Source organism: Chiloscyllium plagiosum, chromosome 6, assembly GCF_004010195.1.
Source record: "Chiloscyllium plagiosum isolate BGI_BamShark_2017 chromosome 6, ASM401019v2, whole genome shotgun sequence".
NCBI lineage: Eukaryota > Metazoa > Chordata > Chondrichthyes > Orectolobiformes > Hemiscylliidae > Chiloscyllium > Chiloscyllium plagiosum.
In genome coordinates, this window is record NC_057715.1 from 63,266,572 (window position 1) to 63,289,564 (window position 22,993).

General features: G+C 40.1%; 1 protein-coding gene across 3 annotated transcripts in view; it reads right to left on the bottom strand.

Moving 5' to 3' along the window:
* The window catches only part of rev1 (REV1 DNA directed polymerase), a 127,116-nt gene extending 105,145 nt beyond the window's left edge, over window positions 1–21,971 (bottom strand). The window contains exons 1-4 of one of the 3 annotated variants that reach the window (XM_043691687.1): window positions 21,800–21,971; window positions 5,259–5,325; window positions 4,544–4,676; window positions 4,110–4,278 (exon numbers count right to left, since the gene is read on the bottom strand). In XM_043691687.1, coding sequence (XP_043547622.1) covers window positions 4,110–4,278; window positions 4,544–4,676; window positions 5,259–5,315 — 359 coding nt within the window. In that variant the 5' untranslated portion in view covers window positions 5,316–5,325; window positions 21,800–21,971. Of the gene's footprint in view, window positions 1–4,109; window positions 4,279–4,543; window positions 4,677–5,258; window positions 5,326–21,736 lie in introns of all 3 variants that reach the window. The other 2 variants (XM_043691686.1, XM_043691688.1) reach the window with 2 other exon arrangements.
* Between the last annotated feature and the right edge of the window lie 1,022 nt (window positions 21,972–22,993).

A 22,993-nucleotide genomic window follows, 5' to 3' on the forward strand; every position in this document is an offset into this window, starting at 1 on the left:
TCGGAAACAAAGCTATAAAGGGGTTTGCAAACAAGGATGAGAATTCTTCCTTGTTATTAATGACATTGATCTTACATTATGAAGGATCGAGCTGTTACTGAAAAGATAAAAAAGGAATTTGCATCTAACAGCATTTTTTAATCTCTTCAGGACTGCCAATAAATTACTTTACAAGTAGAGTCACTGTTAATATTTGGACAAAGACAGCAGTCAACGTGTGCGTAGCAGGACACAACAACCAACAGTTAGTACGTTTTAGCAATATTGGCCAAAGGAAATCCTTTTGCACTGTTTCAATTTAACATTATAGAGTCTTTCATACCAACCTAAATTGGCAGATAAGGGATCAGTGTACTCTCTCTTCTGAAAGACAACATCTTTGGCAGCATAGCATTCATGTGCCAGTCATTAGAAAGTGCCCTATTAAATGGACCATAATTTGAGTCTGACTCAGAAATAAGTGTTCTCTCACTGAACCAAGGTTAAAGTAATTTTTAAAAACATTCATTTTGTGATAATTAAAACATGCGGCCTGATTTTAACTCTGAGCAAGTGCATAGGTTTCGAGTGAGTTAAAATCTCATTAATTGTGTCAAATGTTAATGTAAGTGACAAGATGGAAAATGGACATCATTGGTGGATTGCTGGATTTAGGCCTACCTGACTTACCACTGACTTTAATGGAGAAAAAAACTTGATAAGGTCCAATCATGAAATTGCACTTGGTCCGGTCAGTTTCCCAGCCGCTAGGTTAGGTTTAAATTGCTGCCCATATTTCACGTTTTCCTCAGAAATTCTGCTCAACATAGAGACTAGTAGCTGCAGAATATGCTGAATCATTATTATAAGTCCTTAAGGCGTAGGAGCAGAAGTAGCCATTCAGCCTATCAAGTCTGCTTCATCATTCAATGAGATAATGACTAATCCGGTAATCCTCAATGTCACTCTTCTTCCTTATCCCTATAACCCTAGATTCCCTTACTGATTAAAAATCTGTCTATTTTAGCCTTATTAAGTATACTTAATGACCTAGCCTCCACAGCACTCTGCGGGGTAAAGTGTTCCACGGATTCACTCTAAGAGAATAAATTCCTCTTCATCTTTAATTGAGTAACCCCCTTACTTTGAGAATATGCCTCTGGTCTCTCACACACTCAAGGGTAAACAGCCTCCCATTTACCCTGTCAAGCCCCCTAAGAAACTTAAATGTTTCAATAAGTTCACCTCTCATTTTTCTAAACTTTATTGGGTACAGGCCTAACTTACTCTTTGTAAGAAAGTTCCTTCATACCTAGTGAGTGTTCTCTATACTGCATCCAATACCAATAAATTGTTTCCGGTATTCTAGGAGTGGTCTAACAAGTGCCTTGCATAATTTTAGCAAGATTTCTCTATTTTTATAGATCATTACCATTAAAATAAAGGCCAACATTCAAGTTCTGATTCCTGAAGAAGGGCTTATGCCCGAAACGTCGATTCTCCTGCTACTTGGATGCTGCCTGACCTGCTGCGCTTTTCCAGCAACACATTTTTCAGCCAACATTCAAGTGCCTTCTCTATTATACAATGACCTTGGACCTAGTTTCCCTAGTATGTAGAACATGTCAATAATTTAGGGCATATTGAGATTAAGGGGGATTGGTATTGGATATCTTGAAAAAGTTTGAGAAAACTCAAGTAGTACATTTATTACCTCTGCTGCTATCTCATTTTAGAATTCTAGGATTGAGCCATGGGTTTTGAGGGATTTTAGAGCCATAAGTTTCTTCAATATGTTTTCTCTTTTAATATTAAATGACTTTCGTTCCTGATTCTTTTTAGACCCATTGCTACCATCTGTTTCTCTCTAATTTGTGTCTTCTATTTTGAAGATAGACAGCTCCTCTATTAAACTTGCATTGTCCAGAGTACAAGGAACTTTATTGTAGATCAAGTCATACTGTATATAACTGAATAGGCAATAGAATCAGAAATGTACAGCACGGAAACAAACCCCGTGGTCCAACTCGTCCATGCCAACACAGCCTAAATTAATACAGTGCCATTTGCCAGCATTTGGCTCATATCCCTCTTAAACCCTTCCTATTCATATGTCCATCCACATGCCTTTAAAATATTGTAATTGTACCAGGCTCCACCACTTCCTCTGGCACCTCATTCCATACACGCACTGTCCTCTGCATAATAAAGTTGCCCATTAGGTCCCTTCTAAACCTTTCTCCTCTCACTTTAAACCTAGCCCTCTAGTTTTGGACTCCCCTATCTCAGGGAAAAGACCTTATCGATTTACCCTCTCCATGCCTCTCATGATTTTATAAACCTCTATTAAGGTCACTCCTCAGCCTCCAATGCTTCAGGGAAAATAGCCCAGTCTATTAGGCCTCTCCCTGTAGCTCAAATCTTCCAACCGTAGCAACATTTTTGTAATTTTTTCTGAACCCTTTCAAGTTTCACAACATCCTTTCTATAGCAGGAAGACCAGAATTGCACACAATATTCCAAAAGTGGCCTAACCAGCCACGCAACACGACCTCCCAACTCTTATAATCAATGCACTGACTAATAAAGGCAAGCATACCAAACGCCATCTTCACTATTCTACCTATTACAACCCCATTTTCAAGGACTTACGAACTTGCACTCTAAGGTCTCTTTCTTCAGGAATACACCCCAGGACCTTACCATTAAGTGTATAAGTCCTGCCCTGATTTGCCTTTCCAAAATGCAGCACCTCACATTTATTTAAATTAAACTTCATCTGCCACTACTCACCCATTGGCCCACCTGATCGTTGTACTCTCAGGTAACTTTCTTCACTGCCCACTCTTCCACCAATTTTGGTCTCATCTGCAAACTTACCAACTGTGTCACCTATGTTCACATCCAAATCATTCATATAAACGATGAAAAGCAGTGAACCCAGCACCAATCCTTGAGGCATACCACTAGTCACAGGCCTCCAGTCTGAAAAGCAATCCTCCACCATCCTCTGTCTTCTGCCAAATGGCTAGCTCTCCCTGTATTCCATGTGATCTAACCTTGCTAACCAATCTATGTATACATCAAAATATGGGAATAAATCTTCCATTATCCAGCACTAACAAAAAAAAAACTGGAGGGAAACATTTCTGAAGTGCAAACAGTTAGTCTGCTTCTGGCTCACGAGCACACCAAACTACCTTCTAAGCAACAATGAACACACTAAAGATAAGTGACCCCAATTAATGTATTTAAAACTGCTCTTGCAATTGAAAAAACAGCACAAATAAAGCAGGAGCAATCTGGATGGCTGCTTGATGCTGCTCCACCATTTAATAAAATCATTGCCAATTTTTGATTTCAAACATACTTTTGCACTTCATTCCCTCAAGTCCTACCATCTACTGATCTTAATATACTCAACGACTGATCATCCACAGCAATTTTAAGTGGAGTATTCTAAGTATTCAGAACCTATGGAGTAAGAAGTACCTCTAAATGCTCATTCCATTTAACAAGTGTTTTCTTTACAAAGCTCAGAGATTGTAAAAGCTCTAGTTTACAGATTAAAATAGTATAAACAAGAAAATAGTTAAGAAAATTTGCTGTGAAAGATATTTTACTTTCAGTAAGATGGATACAGAACTTCAGCAAAATATTTTCGGAGATCTTTTCAAACGTGTAAATGCGCCAATGCAATCTGCGCTTGTGCCACACAAAAACTTAAGTCATTCAGATATCCTACTACCATGAACTGCATGTGACAGAACAAATTAAGACAAAGCTCAACTAAAACAAAAATACAGCAACACTGAGCTAACTGAATTTGCAATTTTAACAATATACAATTAGATTTAGGGTTACGCAGTGTAACAAATATTCACTGGATTTTTTTGTCCCCTTTTTACAAAAGAACTATATCTTAAATCTAAACTCTTAGTACTGGTCAATACTATTACCAAGTTGGCGGTTCACAGCTATCCAGGTCAGAGTCACACTGCCACTGAGTAAATGACAATCTGAGAGCCAAACTCTTAAGGATCAGACACGTGGGCTTTACTGTAATTAGCAATGTCTCCACTCGTCAAAACATAAATGGGAACAACAATAACCATTATATTTTCACTTACCTGTCAGTTATCCAACTGGGGCGAACAACTTTCTCTTCCTTCAGTTCTTTGATTTTTGAATTTGGAAGGTTAGTGGCAATAATGTGAGTAGTTTTAGATCTCGAATAGTACATATGATACTGGCCTCCATGCAGCATCATCAGCCGTCGCAGCTCATCAGCCGTTGGCTCTGCAACACAACACATCATTTACAGGTGAAGTAAATCAGGACTAATTTAGCATCCAGGCCATGGCAACTACACAAGCATGAAATATTTTATTTATCCTGCCAGCATTATACCTTTCAACAACTCATTGAAATTCATTCAACCCCATTCTACTAGATGAATAATCATTCAACTACCTACCTAGTGACATGAGGACAGATTAAATTAATTCCAGTGTTCTGAAAGGATACAGCTAACTCTGAATAAGATTTATAAATCACCACATACCTGTGTAACCATTGACAAAAATTGAAACACCTCTGAAAATACAAGATACTGTCCCTTCATTTTGTTGTTGAAGAGAAGTGTCTGATTTGAATTGTCTTTCTAGCTTGTCCATCTTTGCTGCCATGTATCCACCCTACGAGAAAATTCAGAAGACCTTATTACTCTGCACTGACTTATTTCAACACTTATCTAACATAAATCTCCTTGAACAAAAAGGAAATATTTAATTTACATAGCCCTTATCATAAGTCTTCAAAATGTCTCATGGCCCTTTACACAATTAATTACTTTGAATATGTAGATAAATATATACAATAGGATCCTGTCAATTAAGAAAATCTTTTTTCTCTGTTGGCTAAGGGAAATATACATTATGACATAGAGTTCCTTATTGCATGGGATTTTGAGTATCCACTGAAATGATCAGAAGATACAGGTGGACAATTAATCTAATATTTTAGCCAAAGGATGATGTTTCTGCCACATGCATCACACCTTCAATATTGATTTTACATGTTGGCCTTTTGTATTCAAAGGGCCTAGACTTAAATCTACAATGTTTGGAATATTAACAACTCAGCCACACTGGCAAAAAAGTAGAACTGTAGTGTGATTGTAAGTTTATTCAATTTGTATTGTGAGATGGACAAAATGAAACAAATATATTTACAAATAAAAATACAGAAAGTTTAAGAGTAATGTGTGCTGAACAAACCCATTCTCTCCAACCGTCCCCTTCGCTGGCACGTTTCCTCCATCCTCCACGGCTCATAGTAGGTTCCCTGAAATTTAATGTCGAATTGTCCATTTTAAAACACAATCACTCAAATTTATTATGAATTACATACAAAAGAATAATTACTTACTCTTAAAAGGAAGTTTAAAAAGGTTGCCAAAATTGCATTTCACCTTAGCAAAACATGAAGTCAAAACTGTGCCTATTAGTTACTACATGTGAACAAATAACAAAATGAATTCATGATTCATAGCACTGGCATTTTAGGAAGCTTCATTATGACACACTACATGTTATTACTTTAAAATAAGTATACCTACATAATGAAAACAGAAACTATTCAAAATTCACGAGTTGATTACTTGATGCTAAACTAATTAAGCAAATACTTCAGTTAACATGTTTCTTCTGAACCACCAAGAACATATTGTCTTAAACACTTCTCATATCTAACTTGCCTCTAGGTATTACCAGTTTAATGCACAGTTTCAGTAATGCTTGAAAAACAGACTTGCTATCACAACGTTTTGGTTTTCATTCATTAGGATCGAAACAATAATGCCAAATTCTAAAGGGAGCATCAATTAGGCTGCATGAGTAAAAGGTATTGACTAGTTTTGTCAAGTTTGACTGATTGGTCAAGGTATTGCCTTAGAGAATACATCAGGAAAATATTGTCCTTCATGCCTTCGTTTAATTCAAAAAAGACACAATGCATGCACATGTTCTTTTTTCCTGCAGAGAACAGGTTGTTGCCTGTGAAAATTTATAGCTTCTAGCAAGCATAAGCGAATCACATTGTGAGCCTGATGACAAATTTGAATTGGTCATAGCACGTTTGAGATTGTTCAGCAAGGGCTGTCCAATTCAGGATTTGCATATAATATTAGACATTATGTTGAGTCCTGCGAGCATGTCCTGGTTTGAGTGCAGTTGAAGAGATTGCTGTTAGATACAATCTGCCATCTGTCAGGACAGTATGTACTGAGAATTCCACCAACACTAAAATATTTAAAATCTCGTTGGATGCTCAGATTTTGAGAAACTGCACCTAATAATTCCAATTGTGATTACATCTAAACAAGATCTATAGAATACATTACATGCATTCATTAGCAATTTCTGTCTGGAGAGTAATCCTTGAAAGTGCGTTGAGGCAGGAATAAACTAGGGATTGGGATAATGAATTAAATGGTGCAAAGTGAACTGAACCTCAAGAGTATGATAGCATTTCAAAATATGTATTTCATAATCCATATGGTTTTGTATTATTAACTACAAATTTTCCTACTGTGGGTGATTCAATTGTTTTCATTCTTTGTAACCGCCAACATTGGGGCAGTTTAGCACTTTGTACCACTTAGCAACATAACAACTGTGAAGAATTTTGCATTATATAGTAAACCAGAAACACAATGGGGTCAGGTAAAAGGAAAAGGCAGGTTTATTGACTATAATGTATTGCTTTCCAGGTATTTGTGTGTCATCTGCAAATCTGGCTATAGTTCATTCATTTCCTTCACTTATAGGTTCGCATTTTTGCAATTCCAAAGGTTATATCACCTTCTCATTCTGTGAATCTATTTAATTCTGTCTAGAAAAGGAACCAGCTTGTGTGGAAAATCATGCCCCACTCCTCCTTCCACACAAAATCTTTGTATGAGCTGTATTTGCACTTGTGGATTGGTACAAATAGCAAAGAAATTTAAAATATGCATTTAAGCATATCAGTCAGCTTCAGATCTCTTACTGTAATCTCTATGACAATGACTGCATGTTCCCTACCTTATCTCCAACTCCATCAAAAACCTCTTTCACTTCTTGATTCAAATTCTCCAAAGCCCTTCTGGTCAGTCTCCCAACATCCCCTCTCCAAAAACTCCAAATAAATCACAAATCAGCTGTGGGTTACCCACTCTTGACAAAGCTCCACTTACATATTCTCTAATCTCTTGCTGGTTTAATTAATCCAAAAATCATGTTACAAATCTTTTTGCTTCTTCTACCTAATCCACCACAGCCCTATACATATTAAAGGACAACTTAAGTTGCTACTACGAACCTCTCTAGCCTTAGGTTCTTTCCAGTTCACCAACACTGCAATTCAATGAAATCCTTCCTGTACAACAGCAACCAGAGTTGTACATAATATTCCAGAAGTGTAGTGTACTGTATTCTCCAAACTTTGCATCTCGCTTCTCTACCACATCCACTTTGGTGGTAACATCTCAACCTGACTCTTCAAAACACTCAACTTTTTAAAAATTCATTCGTGGGTTGTGGGTGTCACTGCATACCTAGTTGTCCTTGAGAAGGTATTTGTGAGTTGTCTTCTTGAATCACTGCAGTCCACCTTCTTTAGGGCATTAATGAAGAGTTTGTTTAAGGAATGTATTTAAGGAGGAAAGATGGGTGGAAATGGTACAGAGTTATTGTTAAATTATATCCACGGGGGGATCCATGATGGTAGCAATCTAGGAGGATTGCGTTGCAGAGCTCCGCACCACAGCACAAGCGGGATGAACTTCTAATCTACCCAACCCGGACCACTGCAATATCCTGGGACTCTGGAAAGGTCAAGGAGTCCCAGAAAATTGTGAATATTCATCAGATCTGCGTGTTTGACCGTCCGGAGATACCGAAGGGAGGAGCAGCGTATGAGGCCGGGCCTGCAGCCCAGCCTGCAGGATCCTCGGACTCGATTACCTACCGGCCCTGGTGAAGGAACTCACGAAATCTTGCGAGATGTTGGGTAAGCAAATTGAGGAGAAGCTGGCCCCGATCTCTACAATGCTGCATAAGCATGAACAGCAGCTGGGAGACCTGGAGAAAAGGACAGATGAGGCTGAACACAGAGTCGCAGTAGTGGAAGCTGATACCTGTTCCTCCAAGGATAGGATCCAAGCCCTGGAGATGCAAGACTGTAATTTGCGTGACCAAGTGGATGATCTTGAGAATGGGGCAAGAGAAAAAATATTCTGATTGCCGGTCTGCTGGAGGGTAAGGAAGGTCAGCGCATGGCAGAATTCATTGAGGACTGATTGCCAAAATTCCTTAACTTGGAAGCTGGAATGAGAGGCTTGAAGATGGAGAGGGCTCACCAGGTCACAGTGTGGAGGTCAGTTATTGGAAAAATGTCCACATCCTCTCTTGGTGCGGTTTCATCATTATAGTGATAAGGAGAGAATTGTGGAAACTTCCAGAATCCAGGGGAAGGATCCAAAGGCCCTAATGTACAAGGGCTCATGCTCTTCCAGGACTTCTCAATGGTGGTGATCCAGAAAATACTATTACAGCATCAAGAGAAGACTGAGGGAGCTTGAGATCCAGTACTCTGAGGTATCCGGTGGTGCTTCAGGTCACCTTAGATGGATCCATACATCTCTTTGACACGGAGAAGGCAAGAGATTTTGTGGACAAATTAACCTAATCTGAACAATTTAGTATGTACAAATAGTAGTGCTGTTTGGGTATGTCTTTATATTTTTCTTTAAAAAAAGAGGAAGCCCAGTTGGGGCTTTCTTTTTTTATTGGTAATAATCTGGTTTAAACTATGTTTGGCAGCAGTTGAGATGTATACTCTCAATTTCTAAGTTATATTAAAGGATGGGTGGGGTATTTACTCCCTTTTTGTTTAAAAAAAATTATTTATTCACATTGCTATTCCATGGTGTATTTTCTTTGTTTTCTGCTTGTGTTTGTGGTGTGACTCTAGCTGGGATGAGGGAAAATGGTTGGGATGGCTAGATGCCTACTTACAGGCAGTTTATGCCTGGTTCAGCTATTTAAATGTCTGGGCTGCAGTCTTGGCAGCGGGATGGGAAATTGGGTTTTGGGATGGGTAGTTGCTCCCTTTGGGCAGGGGTTGAATTCCTATATACAGCACCGTTGGCACTTTATATGTTGGTTAGTTTTTTTTCATTTTTGTTGTATATAATCTTTGATAGCTTTGTAGGTTTGTTAACTGTAGTGATTTTAGTTTATTTAATTGTTATGTTTGATGGATGTTGTGACACTAAGACTTGGCGATTTGTGGTTCGAATTCCTCCTATCTGGAATTTAAATGTCATTACAGGAGGTTAAGGCTAATGATTAAATGGTGTACCTGGAATATCAAGGGGAGTCACTCACCAATTAAGAGGAAGGTACTTTTGAGTCTTAGGAGGTGGATATTGCTTTGTTACAGGAGGCACACTGGTATGATAGGGAGCACTTGAAACTACAGCAGAATGGCTTTGACCGGGTTTACTTTTCTTCTTTTAATACCAGAAGTAGGGGAGTGGCTACACGGGAGGTTTGTAATTCTCAAAGCCTTGATAAATACGGAAGGATATGGTGTTTTAAATGTTTATTGCCCTACGGCCCACCCCCTCAAATTTTTGGTCGATGCGTTCTCTAAACTGACCAGTCTCGACTCCCAGTATATCATTATAGGGGGAGGTTTTAACTGTCTCATGGATCCCACAGTGGACAGGTTGCCCAAAGGCCCCCCGATACCTTCTGTACAAACTAAACAACTGGTGGATCTGTCTGTGGAGTTACAGTTGGTGGATGTCTGGAGGCGTCTCTACCCTGCAGGCAGGGATTTTATGTTTTTTTTCCAATCCACATAGATGTCACACTAGGATTGATTATTTTTCTGACCCCTGTGGCAACCCTGGACTTGGTGGCATCTTGTACAATTGGTAATATTACCACTTCCGATCACGCTCCAATGTACCTGTTGGTTAAGATTAATAACGTTACAATAGGTTCGAGGCACTGGCAAATGGACCCCTTTATCCTCAAGGATAATAAGCATTCCTAGACATGAACTCAGACTCGGCTAGTAGCCCATTTGTCCTCTGGGAAACTGCCAAAGCCTATGCCAGGGGATTAGTTATTTCCTACTCTGCCAGTAAGAAGTGGCAGAAGGGTGAGCAGCAACTTCTCCTCCAAGCACAGTTGAAAGCAGCCAAGAAGGTTTACTTTGACAGGCCCTCAATGGGCAAGCTACAAAGGATTATGATGCTGCGGTCTGCATTGAATTCCGTACTCTCTCAGACAGCAAAGAAGGAGCTTTTTTTTGCAAAGCAAAGGTTATATTAGCATGGTGACAGGCCAGATAAATACTTAGCATTTCTTGCCAGGAAAAGGAGCTATTATGGTGATTAGGGATGGGTCTGGGAACCTAACATGTGACTCCAAAGATTTTACTTTAAGTTATACCAATCTGAGGGTGGTGAGGAGGGGCAGGTCAAAATGGAGTCCTTTTTCAAGGATCTGGAGATTCTGGGCGTGACCCCCGAACAAGAGTCTTTTCTCAATGCCCCCTTATCAGAGCAAGAAGCAGCTTCAGAGTAGAAAGGCACCCGGTCCTGATGGACTTCCCAGCTAATTCTATAAGGAATTTATAAACATATTGTCAGGCCCGATGCTCGACATGTTAAATGACTCATACAGCCATGATTGTCTCCCGCAATCTCTGAGAGGCCAATATTTCACTTATTCTTAAGAAAAGAAGGTCCTAGAAGACTTTGGTTCATACAGGCCCATTTCACTCTTAAATGTTGACTTTAAAATCCTCTCTAGATTCTTGCATTAAGGCTGGAGACTGTGTTAACTTCTGTTGTTAAAGAGGACCAGATGGGCTTCATAAAAAGCCGCAGATCCTCCAATAATGTAAGGAGGCTTAATGTAATTCAAGATTGTCAACAACAGTCAATATAGGGATTGGTGATTTCTCTAGATGCAGAGAAGGCATTTAACAGAGTTGAGTGGCCATACCTTTTCTATACTCTGGAGCAGTTTGGCTTGGTCAAAGTCTTTATAAGATGGGTAAAGGTTCTCTACAGTGACCCTCTCACTGTGGTCATCAATGGGGTGCAATCAAGCAATTTTAACATTTTTAGGGGCAGCCAGCAGGGCTGTCCCCTTTTGCCACTGCTTTTTACGTTGGTGATTGAACCATTGGCGGAGGCCATTCGTAGGGATCCCAATATATCAACTCCAGAAGTGAGGTCAAAATTACATAAGATATCATTGTACGCGGACGATGTCGTAAGTTTTTTGAAAAATCCAGCAATTTTGGTGCCTCACCTGATACAATGCATCAGTGTATTTGGCACCTTTTCGAGGTACAAGATTAATTTTGCAAAATCAGAGGCTATGCCTATGGGTGGTCTTATGAAGGTGTTAGGTCTTGAGGTGAACATCGATTCCCATTTAAGTGGTCACAGGGGGGTTGTATGTATTTGGGTATATTCATTATTCCAGCTCTGGATCGACTGTTCAAAGCTAATTTTGTTCAATTATTTGACAAAATCAAACAAGACCTTTAAAGATGGGAGGCACTTCTGGTCTCGTGGTTGGATCAGCTAGCACTTATTAAGCTGAACATTCTCCCCCGTTTGTTATACCCTTTCCAGATGCCTCCCTGATTTTTGATAAGTAAACATTCAGGAGACTGAATGGCTGGTTCAGCTCTTTTAATTTGCACAGTAAGCGGCCCCTCATTAAATTAGCTAAATTGTAATTGCCTCACAGTTTGGGGGGAGTGGATCTCCGGACATTAAAAGCTACCAACTAAGCTCGCTTTTATCCTACGTGAGTGATTGGGTTTGTGGGGATTCTCTTTCAATATGGTTAGATATTGAAACCTTCCAGGCAAGGTGCCCCCTTACCAGCTTGCTGTTTTTGGAAAACATTGCCATAACTCAATAGTTACCAATACTGATAAAGCTTCGAAGGCAATTCGGCAGAGCGAAGGTACTATTGGCAAAACATCTTCTCTTATACCTATAATGAGTATATGCCAGATTTTCAACCGGGGACGATAGTTTCGCAATTCAAACAGTGGGCAACCAGGGCAATCTATTTGAGGGAGACACAATGGTGTCCTTTGATCAGTTAGCACAGAAATACGAGCTATCTAACTGGGACCTCTTTCGTTTTTTTCAAGTTAGGGATTTTATTCAAAAAAAGACTGAACTTGTGACTGATCCCTACAAATCTGACATAGAGAGGAGGGTGCTCAGTGCTAAGAGTACACTTTCTGACAGTACTTTATATCAACAATTGGAGGGGTGCCCCCTCAGATTGAGTTTGATCGACTCTGTAGGGTGTGGGCAAGAGAGCTCAGCATTGATGTTTCCTCAGAGGCAGAGCAAGATATTTGGGAAAACGCAAGAAAGATATCAATTTGCAATAGGACCCATGCTTTACAGTTGAAGATTCTCCACAGGGTCCACTTGGCTCCAGACCGTTTGTCAAAATTTAAAACAGGGATGTCTTCAACATGTCCCAAGTGCACTCTTACCCATTGTCTCTGGCCTTGTGGTAGGTTTCAAACATACAGGAGCGCTGTGGCAGGTGCAACGCAGAGGATTTTGGGTGTAAGGACCATGATCTCTCTTCTTCTTGGCCTGCCCAGTGTGTTCCCTGCAGATGTGCATAAGAACAAACTTTTCAATGTCCTCACTTTCTGCGCAAGAAAGAATATCTTACTAGGTTGGGTATCCAAACCCTCGCGCATGTCAGGTGGCGTAAGATTGTTATAGAGCATATCCCCTTGGATTTTCTCACAAGTATGGTACACCACAAAACTGAGAATTTTTATAAGATGCGGCAGCCCTTTTTGGAATACCTAGACACAGATTTATCTGCCACACTAATAAGGGCTTTTACATAACCATAATGATTGTACTTTACGAGTCCAATATCCAGGGAGGAGGAACTACAAATGTATGAGTGTCTTGTTTGGCTGAGTTGAGTTATTACTATTTATTAGTTTGTTATTGGTTAATATTTATTTAGTTAAATAGTTAGCTGGGTTTTTTAAATATATATTTTTCTATATATATTTATACATTTGTACAAGGGTGGGTTGTTTTTCTTTACATTGTGTCCTTCCTTTGTATTGTTTTGAACTGTATTGTTTTGTATTTGTTATAATAGTAAAAAAAATTTTTCAATAAAACAAGAAATCATTGAAATTCTTTACAAACATGTCCAACTTCTTGAACAAGGGCAGGACTTATACAGTTAATGGTAGGGCCCTGGAGAGTGTTGCAAAACAGAAGAACCTGGTGATTCAAGTACAAGCTCATTGAAAACTGTGCCTCAGATAGAGACAGTGGTCAAGAAGGCATTTGGCATGCTTGCCCTCATTGGTCAGATGATTGAGTATAAGTGTAGGGATGTCATGCTGTGGTTGTACAGGATGTTGGTGAGGCTGCTATCGGAATACTGTTTACAGTTCACGTCACTTCTCTAGGAAAGATATTACTAAACTGGAGAGGGTACAGAAAAGATATACAAAGATATTAGCAGGACTGGAGAGGCTAGACAGGCTGAAACTATTTTCACTGGAGAATAGGAGGTTGAGGGGTGACCTTATAGAGGCTTATTAAATTATATGGGGCATGGATAAGGTGAATAGCAAAGATATTTTTTCCTCAGGGTTGGGAAGTTCAAAACTTGAGGGCATAAATTCAAGGTGAGAGAAAAAAAATTTGAAAAAGACCTGAGGGGTGTTTTTCTTCATACAGAGGGTGAAATGAACTGCTAGAAGATGCAGTAGATGCAGATACTGTTACTATATTTTAAAAAAGTACTTGGATAAGTACTTGAACAGGCAAGTCTTAGTCGGATATGGACCAAACCCAGGCAAATGGGACTAGTTTAGTTTAGTTCAACAAATCTGGTTAGAATGGATGAGTTGGACCAAAGGGTCTGTTTCTATGCTGGATGACTCTATAAAGATAAACCTATAAAGCATCGGACTCAATTTACACCTCTCTTGAACAAAAGGGGTAAATGAACATCCTTGAAAAGTGACATCACAGTTTTAATGTGCAAACAGGTGAAGTAACTTGGATGAAAACATCCAAATTCAAAAAGTGAATTTAGTTTTCACATTTAATGTCACCATGTCATTTGTTATCTTCTCACCAGATCAAACGATCTGCATGCATCTAAGGTATCCATTCCTTCATAAATTGATAATTAGAATGGTATACATGCACTTCTTCACATGACATGCTTTATCCACAGACTTTTCCTTTATTCCGCAGTAACATTTCACTCCACGTTTGACTCGAGCAAACGTTCATTCTATCCTTCCCGGAGTTTAAGAGCAAAATACAAATTTCAAACTGCACTTGAGAAAAGGCAGCTGATTTTCATCTTTGTTCAATACAAGATATTTTAAGAATAGTGGTTTGAAAAAAAGATTGCTGAATATCAAAGAAATCCTTCTATCTTAGGTATTTTATATTTTGCCCACCTTGTTTTGTGTTTCGCATTAGAATACAAGAAAGATTGCTTCCTTTCAATGTTGTAAATTTTAAAAAGCTGTTATTTATATTTGATTATTTTGGTGCCTTCTCAAAACATAATGCTGTACCTATTTACAATCCCAATATTGATTGATCACAGGAAATGCACTTGCTAAGGGATGGCTGCCGTTACACAAATGCTTTGCCAAGACAGATGCAATGAATCAAAACATAATATGGACAAAGTCCACAATAAGCACTGAACCTAAATCTCTACATCTACTTTTGCAATTGATTTCCTGCTCAATATGACCAGTAATGAGCTGTTAAGTTCTCCTGACATTAAACACAACTTTGTCAGCAAAACACTGGCTTGCACAGATATTATCTACAATTATATTCCCGAAAAAACAAGATGAACTAACCATAATTATCAATGCTCTCTCCTCCCTAACTTTTGAACTTCATAACAAACAGCTTACTCCCACTATGTAAATGCTTATAAGGCAGGACCAGGTCAAATTTTTAAAAAGACCCTATCTAACACAATTCCACACAAATTGCAAGTTTTCAAATCATAAACATCTAACAATGAACTCTAACCTGGAAAGCAGATGCACTTGATTACTGTTTCCAACTAAATGCTGATGCTGTTGAATGAGGAGTATCCAAAACCTAAACTTGAATTCAGGCTCATTACTGGTGTAGATGTCCTCTTATATCCATTTATTCAGGATTGTATCACTTACAATTGTGCTAATTAAGTTCCAAATTTTAGACAATCAGTTCTGCATAACATAACAAAGGCGTTTAATAAGGTACTGCATACAAGGTTACTTAATAAGAGCCTATGGTATTATATTAGCATGCTCAGAGGATCGGCTAACTAACAGAACACAGAGGTTAAAAGGAGCATTTTCAGGTTTGCAGCCTGTAACTAATCGAGTGTTACAGGGATAACTTCTGGTGCCACAATTATTTGCAATATATATTAGTGACTTGGATGAGGGAAGTGAATGTACTATAGCCAAGTTTGTGGATGACACAAAAGCAGGTGAGAAGGCAAATGGTGAGGATGACACAAATAGTCTGCAGATAGACACAGGCAGTTTAAGCACACGGGCAAAAAAAATTGGTAGATAAAATACATTGTGGGTAAATGTAAGATTGTGCATTTGGCAGGAAGAACTGCAGCACAGAGGGACTTGTGGGTCATCATGCAAGAATCACAAAATCAATCAAACAAACAAACTCAGCAGGTAGTAGGGTAAGCACGTGGATAATTGACCTTTATTTCAAAGCGATTGGTGCATAAACGTTAGGAAATTTGCTAAGACTATAGAAGGACTCATCAGACAATACCTGGAGTACTGTGCAGTATTTGGTCCCTTTATCTAAAGAAAGATGCATGAGCCATAGAGGCAGTTCAGTAGGTGGACCTCATGTAGGGAGGATTGCCTGTTGAGAAGAGGTTGAGTAGGTTGGATCTGTACTCACTGGAGTTTAGTAGAATGGAAGGCTACCATATTGAAGATTCTTAGCATGCTTGAAAGATCATTTCCCATTATGACAGTGTAGAACCAGAGGGTATAATCTCAGTATAGGAGGTTGCTCACTTAAAACAGAGATGAGGAGAAATTTCTTTACACAGGTGGTGGTGGTGGTGGAACATGTGGAATTCCTTACCACAGAGACTGGGTCATTAACAATATAAAAAGCTGGGATAAACAGAATTTTAATCAGTTAAGGAATCAAGAGTTTTGGGGAAAAGGTAGGAAAGGTGAATTAAGGATTATCACATCAGGCATGATCTCACTGAATAGTGAAGCAGTCGATGGGCTGAATTGCCTACTTCTGCTTCTATGTCTTATGGTCTTGTATGAAAGGCATGCTTCTATTTTCAAGGAAGCATTAAAATAAGAGTTGTTGTGGCCACAGCAAAAATAGCTGGAACTTTGAGATGGAAGGGTGATTTCACACCTTACTCAAAAATCTGGGGTAAGAGGTCCTCAAGGTGGCAGACAGAAAATCTAAGGGAGGCATATAAAGGAGGAGATTTTTTAAAATTCATTTGTGGGATGTGGGTGTCACTGGCTGGCCAGCATTTGTTGCCTGTCCTTGGTTGCCCTTGAGAAAGTGGGTGGCGAGCTGCCTTCTTGAACCGCTGCAGAAGTAAGGAGGTGCCTTCTCTGCCATTCAATATGATTATGGCTGATCCATTATCTAACATCACATCCCTACTTTCTATCCACACCCCTTTGATGCCTTTAATATATAAAATTTATCATTTTTTTTCTTGAATACAACAGACATAGCAGGGATTAAACAATAAGCTCGGGGAACTTTGCAAATCAGTGTGCAGGTGTACTCGACACCTCAACTCCTCCCAAAATCCTTTTCTTTTCTACGTCTGTCTTTGGTTGAGTTTCCAAGCATCTCTTCTAACTCATCCAAGAAGGCCCAGAAAATGTTTGACATACTTAGCAGGCAAGGAAGCATTTGCAGAAACAGAGTTAATGTTTCAGGTTAATAACCATTAATATGATCATGAAAAGGCATTTGATGGATATCATAAAATTTAAGTATATCTACAGGCTGGGAATATGGAGAGCAGGAGAACAAAAGGGTAGTTCTGAGATACTGAGATACAGTGAAAGGCAGGAAAAGATTAAATGGCAAAATAAATAATGATGCTATTTCTGTTGTGCCATCATCCCTTTTTGTTCCTTAATCTCTCTCCCCTTTCACTCTATCACAGATCTTCTCTTTTGCCAGACATGCTGGATTTCTCAGCACTATTTGTATTCAAAATCTCCTGCTTGCATTCATCTCGCCTTTTGCTTTTTCCTTCCCTTTCTCTGCCTCCAGACTTGCTTAGAAATTGTTACAGTTCTAATTTTTGCAATTCTGATCAAAAGTTTTATATAGTAATAGAGCAAGGAAACAGATCCTTTCGTCCAACTCATCCATGCTGACCACATTTCCCAAACTAAACTAGTCCCATTTGCCTGTGTTTGGCCCATATCTCTCTAAACCTTTCCTATTCATGTACCTGTCCAAACGTCTTTTAAATATTGTAACTCTACTTGCATCTACCACTTTCTCTAGCGGTTCATTCCACACACAAACCATCCTGTAAAAACATTGTCCCTCAGGTGCCTTTTAAATTTTTGTTCTCTCACCTAACAAATATGGCCCTGAGTTTTGAACCCACCCCATCCTCGGAGAAGACAATTGCTATTCATCTTATCTATGCCCCTCATGATTTTATAAATCTTTTTAAGGTCACCCCTCAACCTCCTATGCTGCATTGAAGAGAGTCCCAGCCTCTCCTTATAAATCAAACCCTCTCGTGACAGCAACATCCTTGTATATCTTTTCTAAATCCTCTCCAATCTAATAAGATCTTTCCCAAGGCAGGGCAACCAGAACTGTACACAGTACTCCAAAAGTGACCTCACTGCTCTACAGCCTCAACATGATGCCCATCTCTTTCCTGTACTCAATGGTCTGGGAAATGAAGGCAAGTGTGCTAAAATACTTTCTTAATCATTCTGTCTACTTGCAACACAACTTTCAAAGAACTATGCACCTGAACCCCTCGGTCTCACTGTTCAATAACACGATCCAGGGTCCTACCATTAACTGTATAAGTACTGCCCTTGTTTGGGTTACCAAAATGCAACACTTCGCATTTATCCAAGTTAAACTCCATCTGCCTCTCCTCAGCCTATTGGCCCAGTTGATGAAGATCCCTTTGTCATCTTAGACAACATTCTTCACTGTTGACTATTCCAACAATTTTGGTGTCACCAACAAACATACAAACCATGCTTCCTAAATTCTTATCCAAATAATTTATATAATTGATAAACAACAGTGGACCCTGCACTAATCCCTACGGAACACCACTGGTCACAGGCCTCTAGTCTGAAAAATAACATTCCCCACCACCTTCTACCTCCTACCGTCAAACCAATTTGATATCTAAATGGCAAGCTCTACCTGAATCCCATGTGATCTAACTTCATTAATCTGTTTTGACCTGAAATATTAACTATAAAACTCTCCACAAATGCTGTCTGACCTATTGAGTAGTTCCAACATGTGTGGTGTTTTACTTGAGCATCATGGCACAATGTCTCTTCCTTTCAATCTTCATGAAGTACATGGGATTGTTTGTTTTTAAAGGGGCTGTATAATTTGAAACTTTGAATATTCCGATGGGCTTCTGGCTGGTCTCTCCACAAACTAAGGTCATCCAAAACTCTGCTACATGTCATGATTTGGAGATGCCGGTGTTGGACTGGGGTGTACAAAGTTAAAAATCACACAACACCAGGTTATAGTCCAACAGGTTTAAGTGGAAGCACGCTAGCTTTTGGAGCGATGCTCCTTCATCAAGTGATTGTGATTGCCTCGGCCCCAATTTCTGAATCCTTTCCCTCTCTGCCTTGATTTCCTCAAAAACCTATCATTTTGAGCAAGCTTTTGATCATCTAATCTAATATCTTCCGAAGTGGGTCAGTGTTATACGTTGTTTCGTAATGATCCTTAAAAAGGCCTTGGGACGTTCCATTGCGTTAATATGGTTTGTAACTTGTCATAATGTCTGTCTGAGACATAGCAACAAAACATGTTACAGCAAAGAATAAAAGCAAACAATTGACAATGCTTACACTAGTTCTCTGAAAGAATAATGCACTGTATTTCAATTCATCTTACCCTGTATATGAACACAATGCCATGCCAGTTTTAGAAAGCATACTGTTCAGTTCACCTTGTTACATATATACCAAACCAAGTCATTGGTATAGCTTAACTTGTTGAAATGGGTTTGCAGAGAGAAATAAGATAAATATTTTTCTTTCCACAGTGTCTCAGTTACAAGTATTACAACAGAAGCTAATGTAAGAAACAAATGGGCAGTACATGTTCCACTATCAATTTGATGCACAACTAGACAAGGGGGCAATGATATGCTTTGTAAGTGGCGTCAGCCTTCATCACTTGACAGAGATTGCCAAACTGAGCAAAGGATCAATGGGTGTGACTATACCTCAGATTTTTCCAGTAGTAATTATGTATTTGTTACGTGCCTACATTTTATCTAATATATATTCCACAAAGCAACAATTGAAAAATTAACATTTACCAACCAAAATCTTACTAGACCAGTTCAATCCCAATGGGACAGCACTGGTTGCCTTAAATGAGAAGTGTCTAGACATACATAATTTCACCTTAGAGACAAGACAGAAATTAAGTGAATTCTGAATTAAGAGAGCAATAGTAGGCAAGAAACATTCAAAATAAAGGTAAACAGTTACAGCTCTATCCCTTGAGGAAAGAATGTTTTTGTCATGTATATATTCAGAAAGAGAAAAACAGCAGATAAGGAGAAGTCCAAAGGACCATTACTTTTCTCTTTTCCCCCTGCCCAAGGCACCATGTGAATAACCACTCGTTTCAATTCTATGTTTGGCTTTGCCTTCAAATGGCAGAGGTCTTGTGCCATTAGCTTGGCTGAAAATGGGACTCTAAAGTGGAGAAAGATTCAACATGAAATAAAAAGAAAGGAATCAGTACTTCTTTCAATATGTTAAACTGAGCATGAACCACAGCAAACTGTGAAAGACAAGAAACAGCACCTTGTATCTGTTCTGTCATTCAATAAAATTGCAGTTGACCTGATCTCGGCCTCATCTCCACTTTCCTGCCTGTGTCCCTTAAAACTGGACAATCTGCCTATCTGAGCTTTGATTTCATTGAGTCCACCTTCACTCTTGCTGCGGTAGAGATTTCCAAATATTCATAACATTCAGAAGAAATTCCTTTTCATCTTTGTCTTACAGTGGCAACCCCTCATTCAGGAATAATGTCCCCAATTCTAAATCCAACCATGAGGTAATAACACCTTTTCAGCACCTTCTGTCTTTCAGCATTATGGGGACGTCTCCTAGAAACGTGATCAAGAAATCCCTGAAGGGACCTTGACAGCAACATGATTAAGAAAAATAAAAACAAAGAACTGTGAATACTGGAAATCTGAAAAACAAACTGAAAAGACTGCAAAAAGTCAGGTCTGGCAGCATCTCTCAAGAGAGAAGTGGAGTTAATGTTTTAAGCCTGGTGACCTTTGGTCAGAATACTTGGTATATGGAGTTCCAAATCAAAATGGTATCTTAAAATGAATGGACCATAACTCCCACCCCACTCCACCATCAGAATGCACAAAAGATTTTTCTGTGCTAGTGTTTCACTTCAATTGCTTGCACAATCGTAAAAGAGCACCCCATTCCCACACAGGAGGGCAGCAATACATACCACAAAGAATATTTAACATAAGCTTGGTAGCTATATCTGTTTTACAGCAAATTTGATATTTCCAGGTGCAAAATTATAATTTTCTTACATATATTTGAGGAAAATCTAACAAGTGAACTTATTCATAAGTTAGTTCAACTGTCACCAAACAAGGTATTTCTCAACAGATGTTGACGGGGATGGGGGGTGTGGCTAAGAGGGATAAAACACAGCATTTGCTAGAGGAACAGACATTTGTGGACATAAACATGAACAGAACTTTACGAGAATAGGAAGAACAGATCTAAAGTCTGACCAAAATCCCCATTCGTTCTTTACAGAGAAATAAAATCACAACATAATCTGCGCAACACTATTATTTTACCGCGAATTACAGTCAGTCAGTTTTGGAAAGGAGGCTATTGTATAAATACTGTTCAGAAAATTCAAAACAATTGGGAGGCAGCTTTCTAACAGGTACGGGGGAGGGGGTGATTACACCATTCTCCTCCTAGATTAAGGTGAAAATCACTTGGATTATGGGGAAAACCTCCCCCTGCTGTTGGATTGAAGGGGAAGCCTCCTCCTGGAGATGATGGGGACGCCTCCTGCAGTCTCCCGCCCCCCGCCCCCGTCTGGCGATGATCCTCTGCTCCGGAGCCAGGCAAAGGGCTCCCAGGGCAGTAGGGTCTGTCCTCACGCAGGACTCCGGCTCTAAGGCTCTGTCCTATCCCCTGGGGTGGCCTCGGCTGGAGAAAAGCCGACATTATGTGTGTCTGAGGCCAGGGTTGCAGCTTCTCAGCACCGAGACCCGGAGCCCCCGGAGGAGAGAGACCGGGCCGCGCGCTCTCTCCGTGCCGGTGCCGCCAGTCACGTAACCGGGTACGGGCTCACCTCTCACGGCCTAAAACTCATCCCGACCTCGGTTACCGTCCGTCTCCCGGCTTCTATTATCACCGTTTGTATATCGGGCCGCTGGCCTCTACCCCTCACTCCGGTCTCCGGCTCCGTGATCTCTCCATTCCCGTTCCACCCCGCCCCGTCCGCCCGCTCCGGCACCGCCTGCAACCACCCAGTCACAGCGACACCGTGGGCTGGAGGCTAGTACTACACCCAGTCATAGCGACACTGTGGGCTGGAGGCTGGTACTACACCCAGTTACAACGACACCGAGGGCTGGTACAACACATTCACAGCGACACCAAGGCTGAAGGCTGGTATTACATTCAGTCACAGCGACACCAAGGGCTGGAGTCTGGTACTATACCCAGTCACAGCGACACCGAGGGCTTGGAGGCTGGTAATACCCATAGTGACAGAGATACTGGGCGATGAAAGGCTGTAACTGAACTATTTCGTGATGGGGGTGTGATTGTAATCACACATTATTGCAACTGAAACTGAAGTGCAAAGCTGAAACTACATTGAGTCGCAGCGACACCCAGGATAGGATATTGTACCATATCGAGAGTGGGGTGCTGGAAAAACACAACAGGTCAGGCAGCATTGGAACAGCCGGAGAATCGACGTTTCGGGCAAGTGCCCTTCATCAGGATCCTGATTTGGGGATTCCTGATGAAGGGCTCTTGCTTGAAACGTCGTTTCTCCTGCTCCTCTGATGCTGCCTGACCTGCTGTCCTTTTCCAGCACCCCACTCTCGACTCTGATCTCCAGCATCTGCATTCCTCACTTTCTCTCAGTTGATATTGTACTATACCCAGTCACAGTGACACCCTCAGGTGAAAATGTGTAACTGCGCCGTGTTACAATGACACCAGGTGGTAAGGACCTGTAACTATAGCCATATCACCATGATACGTGGTGTTTCACAGTGACACCTGGTGGAATGTGAAAAATAATGAGACGCTTATAGCGAAGTTTACACTTTGTTCGCACATTTATTCTGTCTCTGATATGTGTCGGGGTCTACAAAGAAAATCTTCCACCATACCATTGCTTGATACCCTATCCACTGAACAAAATCTGCCAGTCTTCCTTCATAGGTTGGACTACTGCTGGTGACCATGATGTGGAGGTGCCAATGTTAGACTGGGGCAGCCAAAGTCAGAAGTCACATGGCACCAGGTTATAGTCCAACAGGTTGATTTGAAATCACAAGTTTTTTTGGAGCACTGGTCCTTCACCTGATGA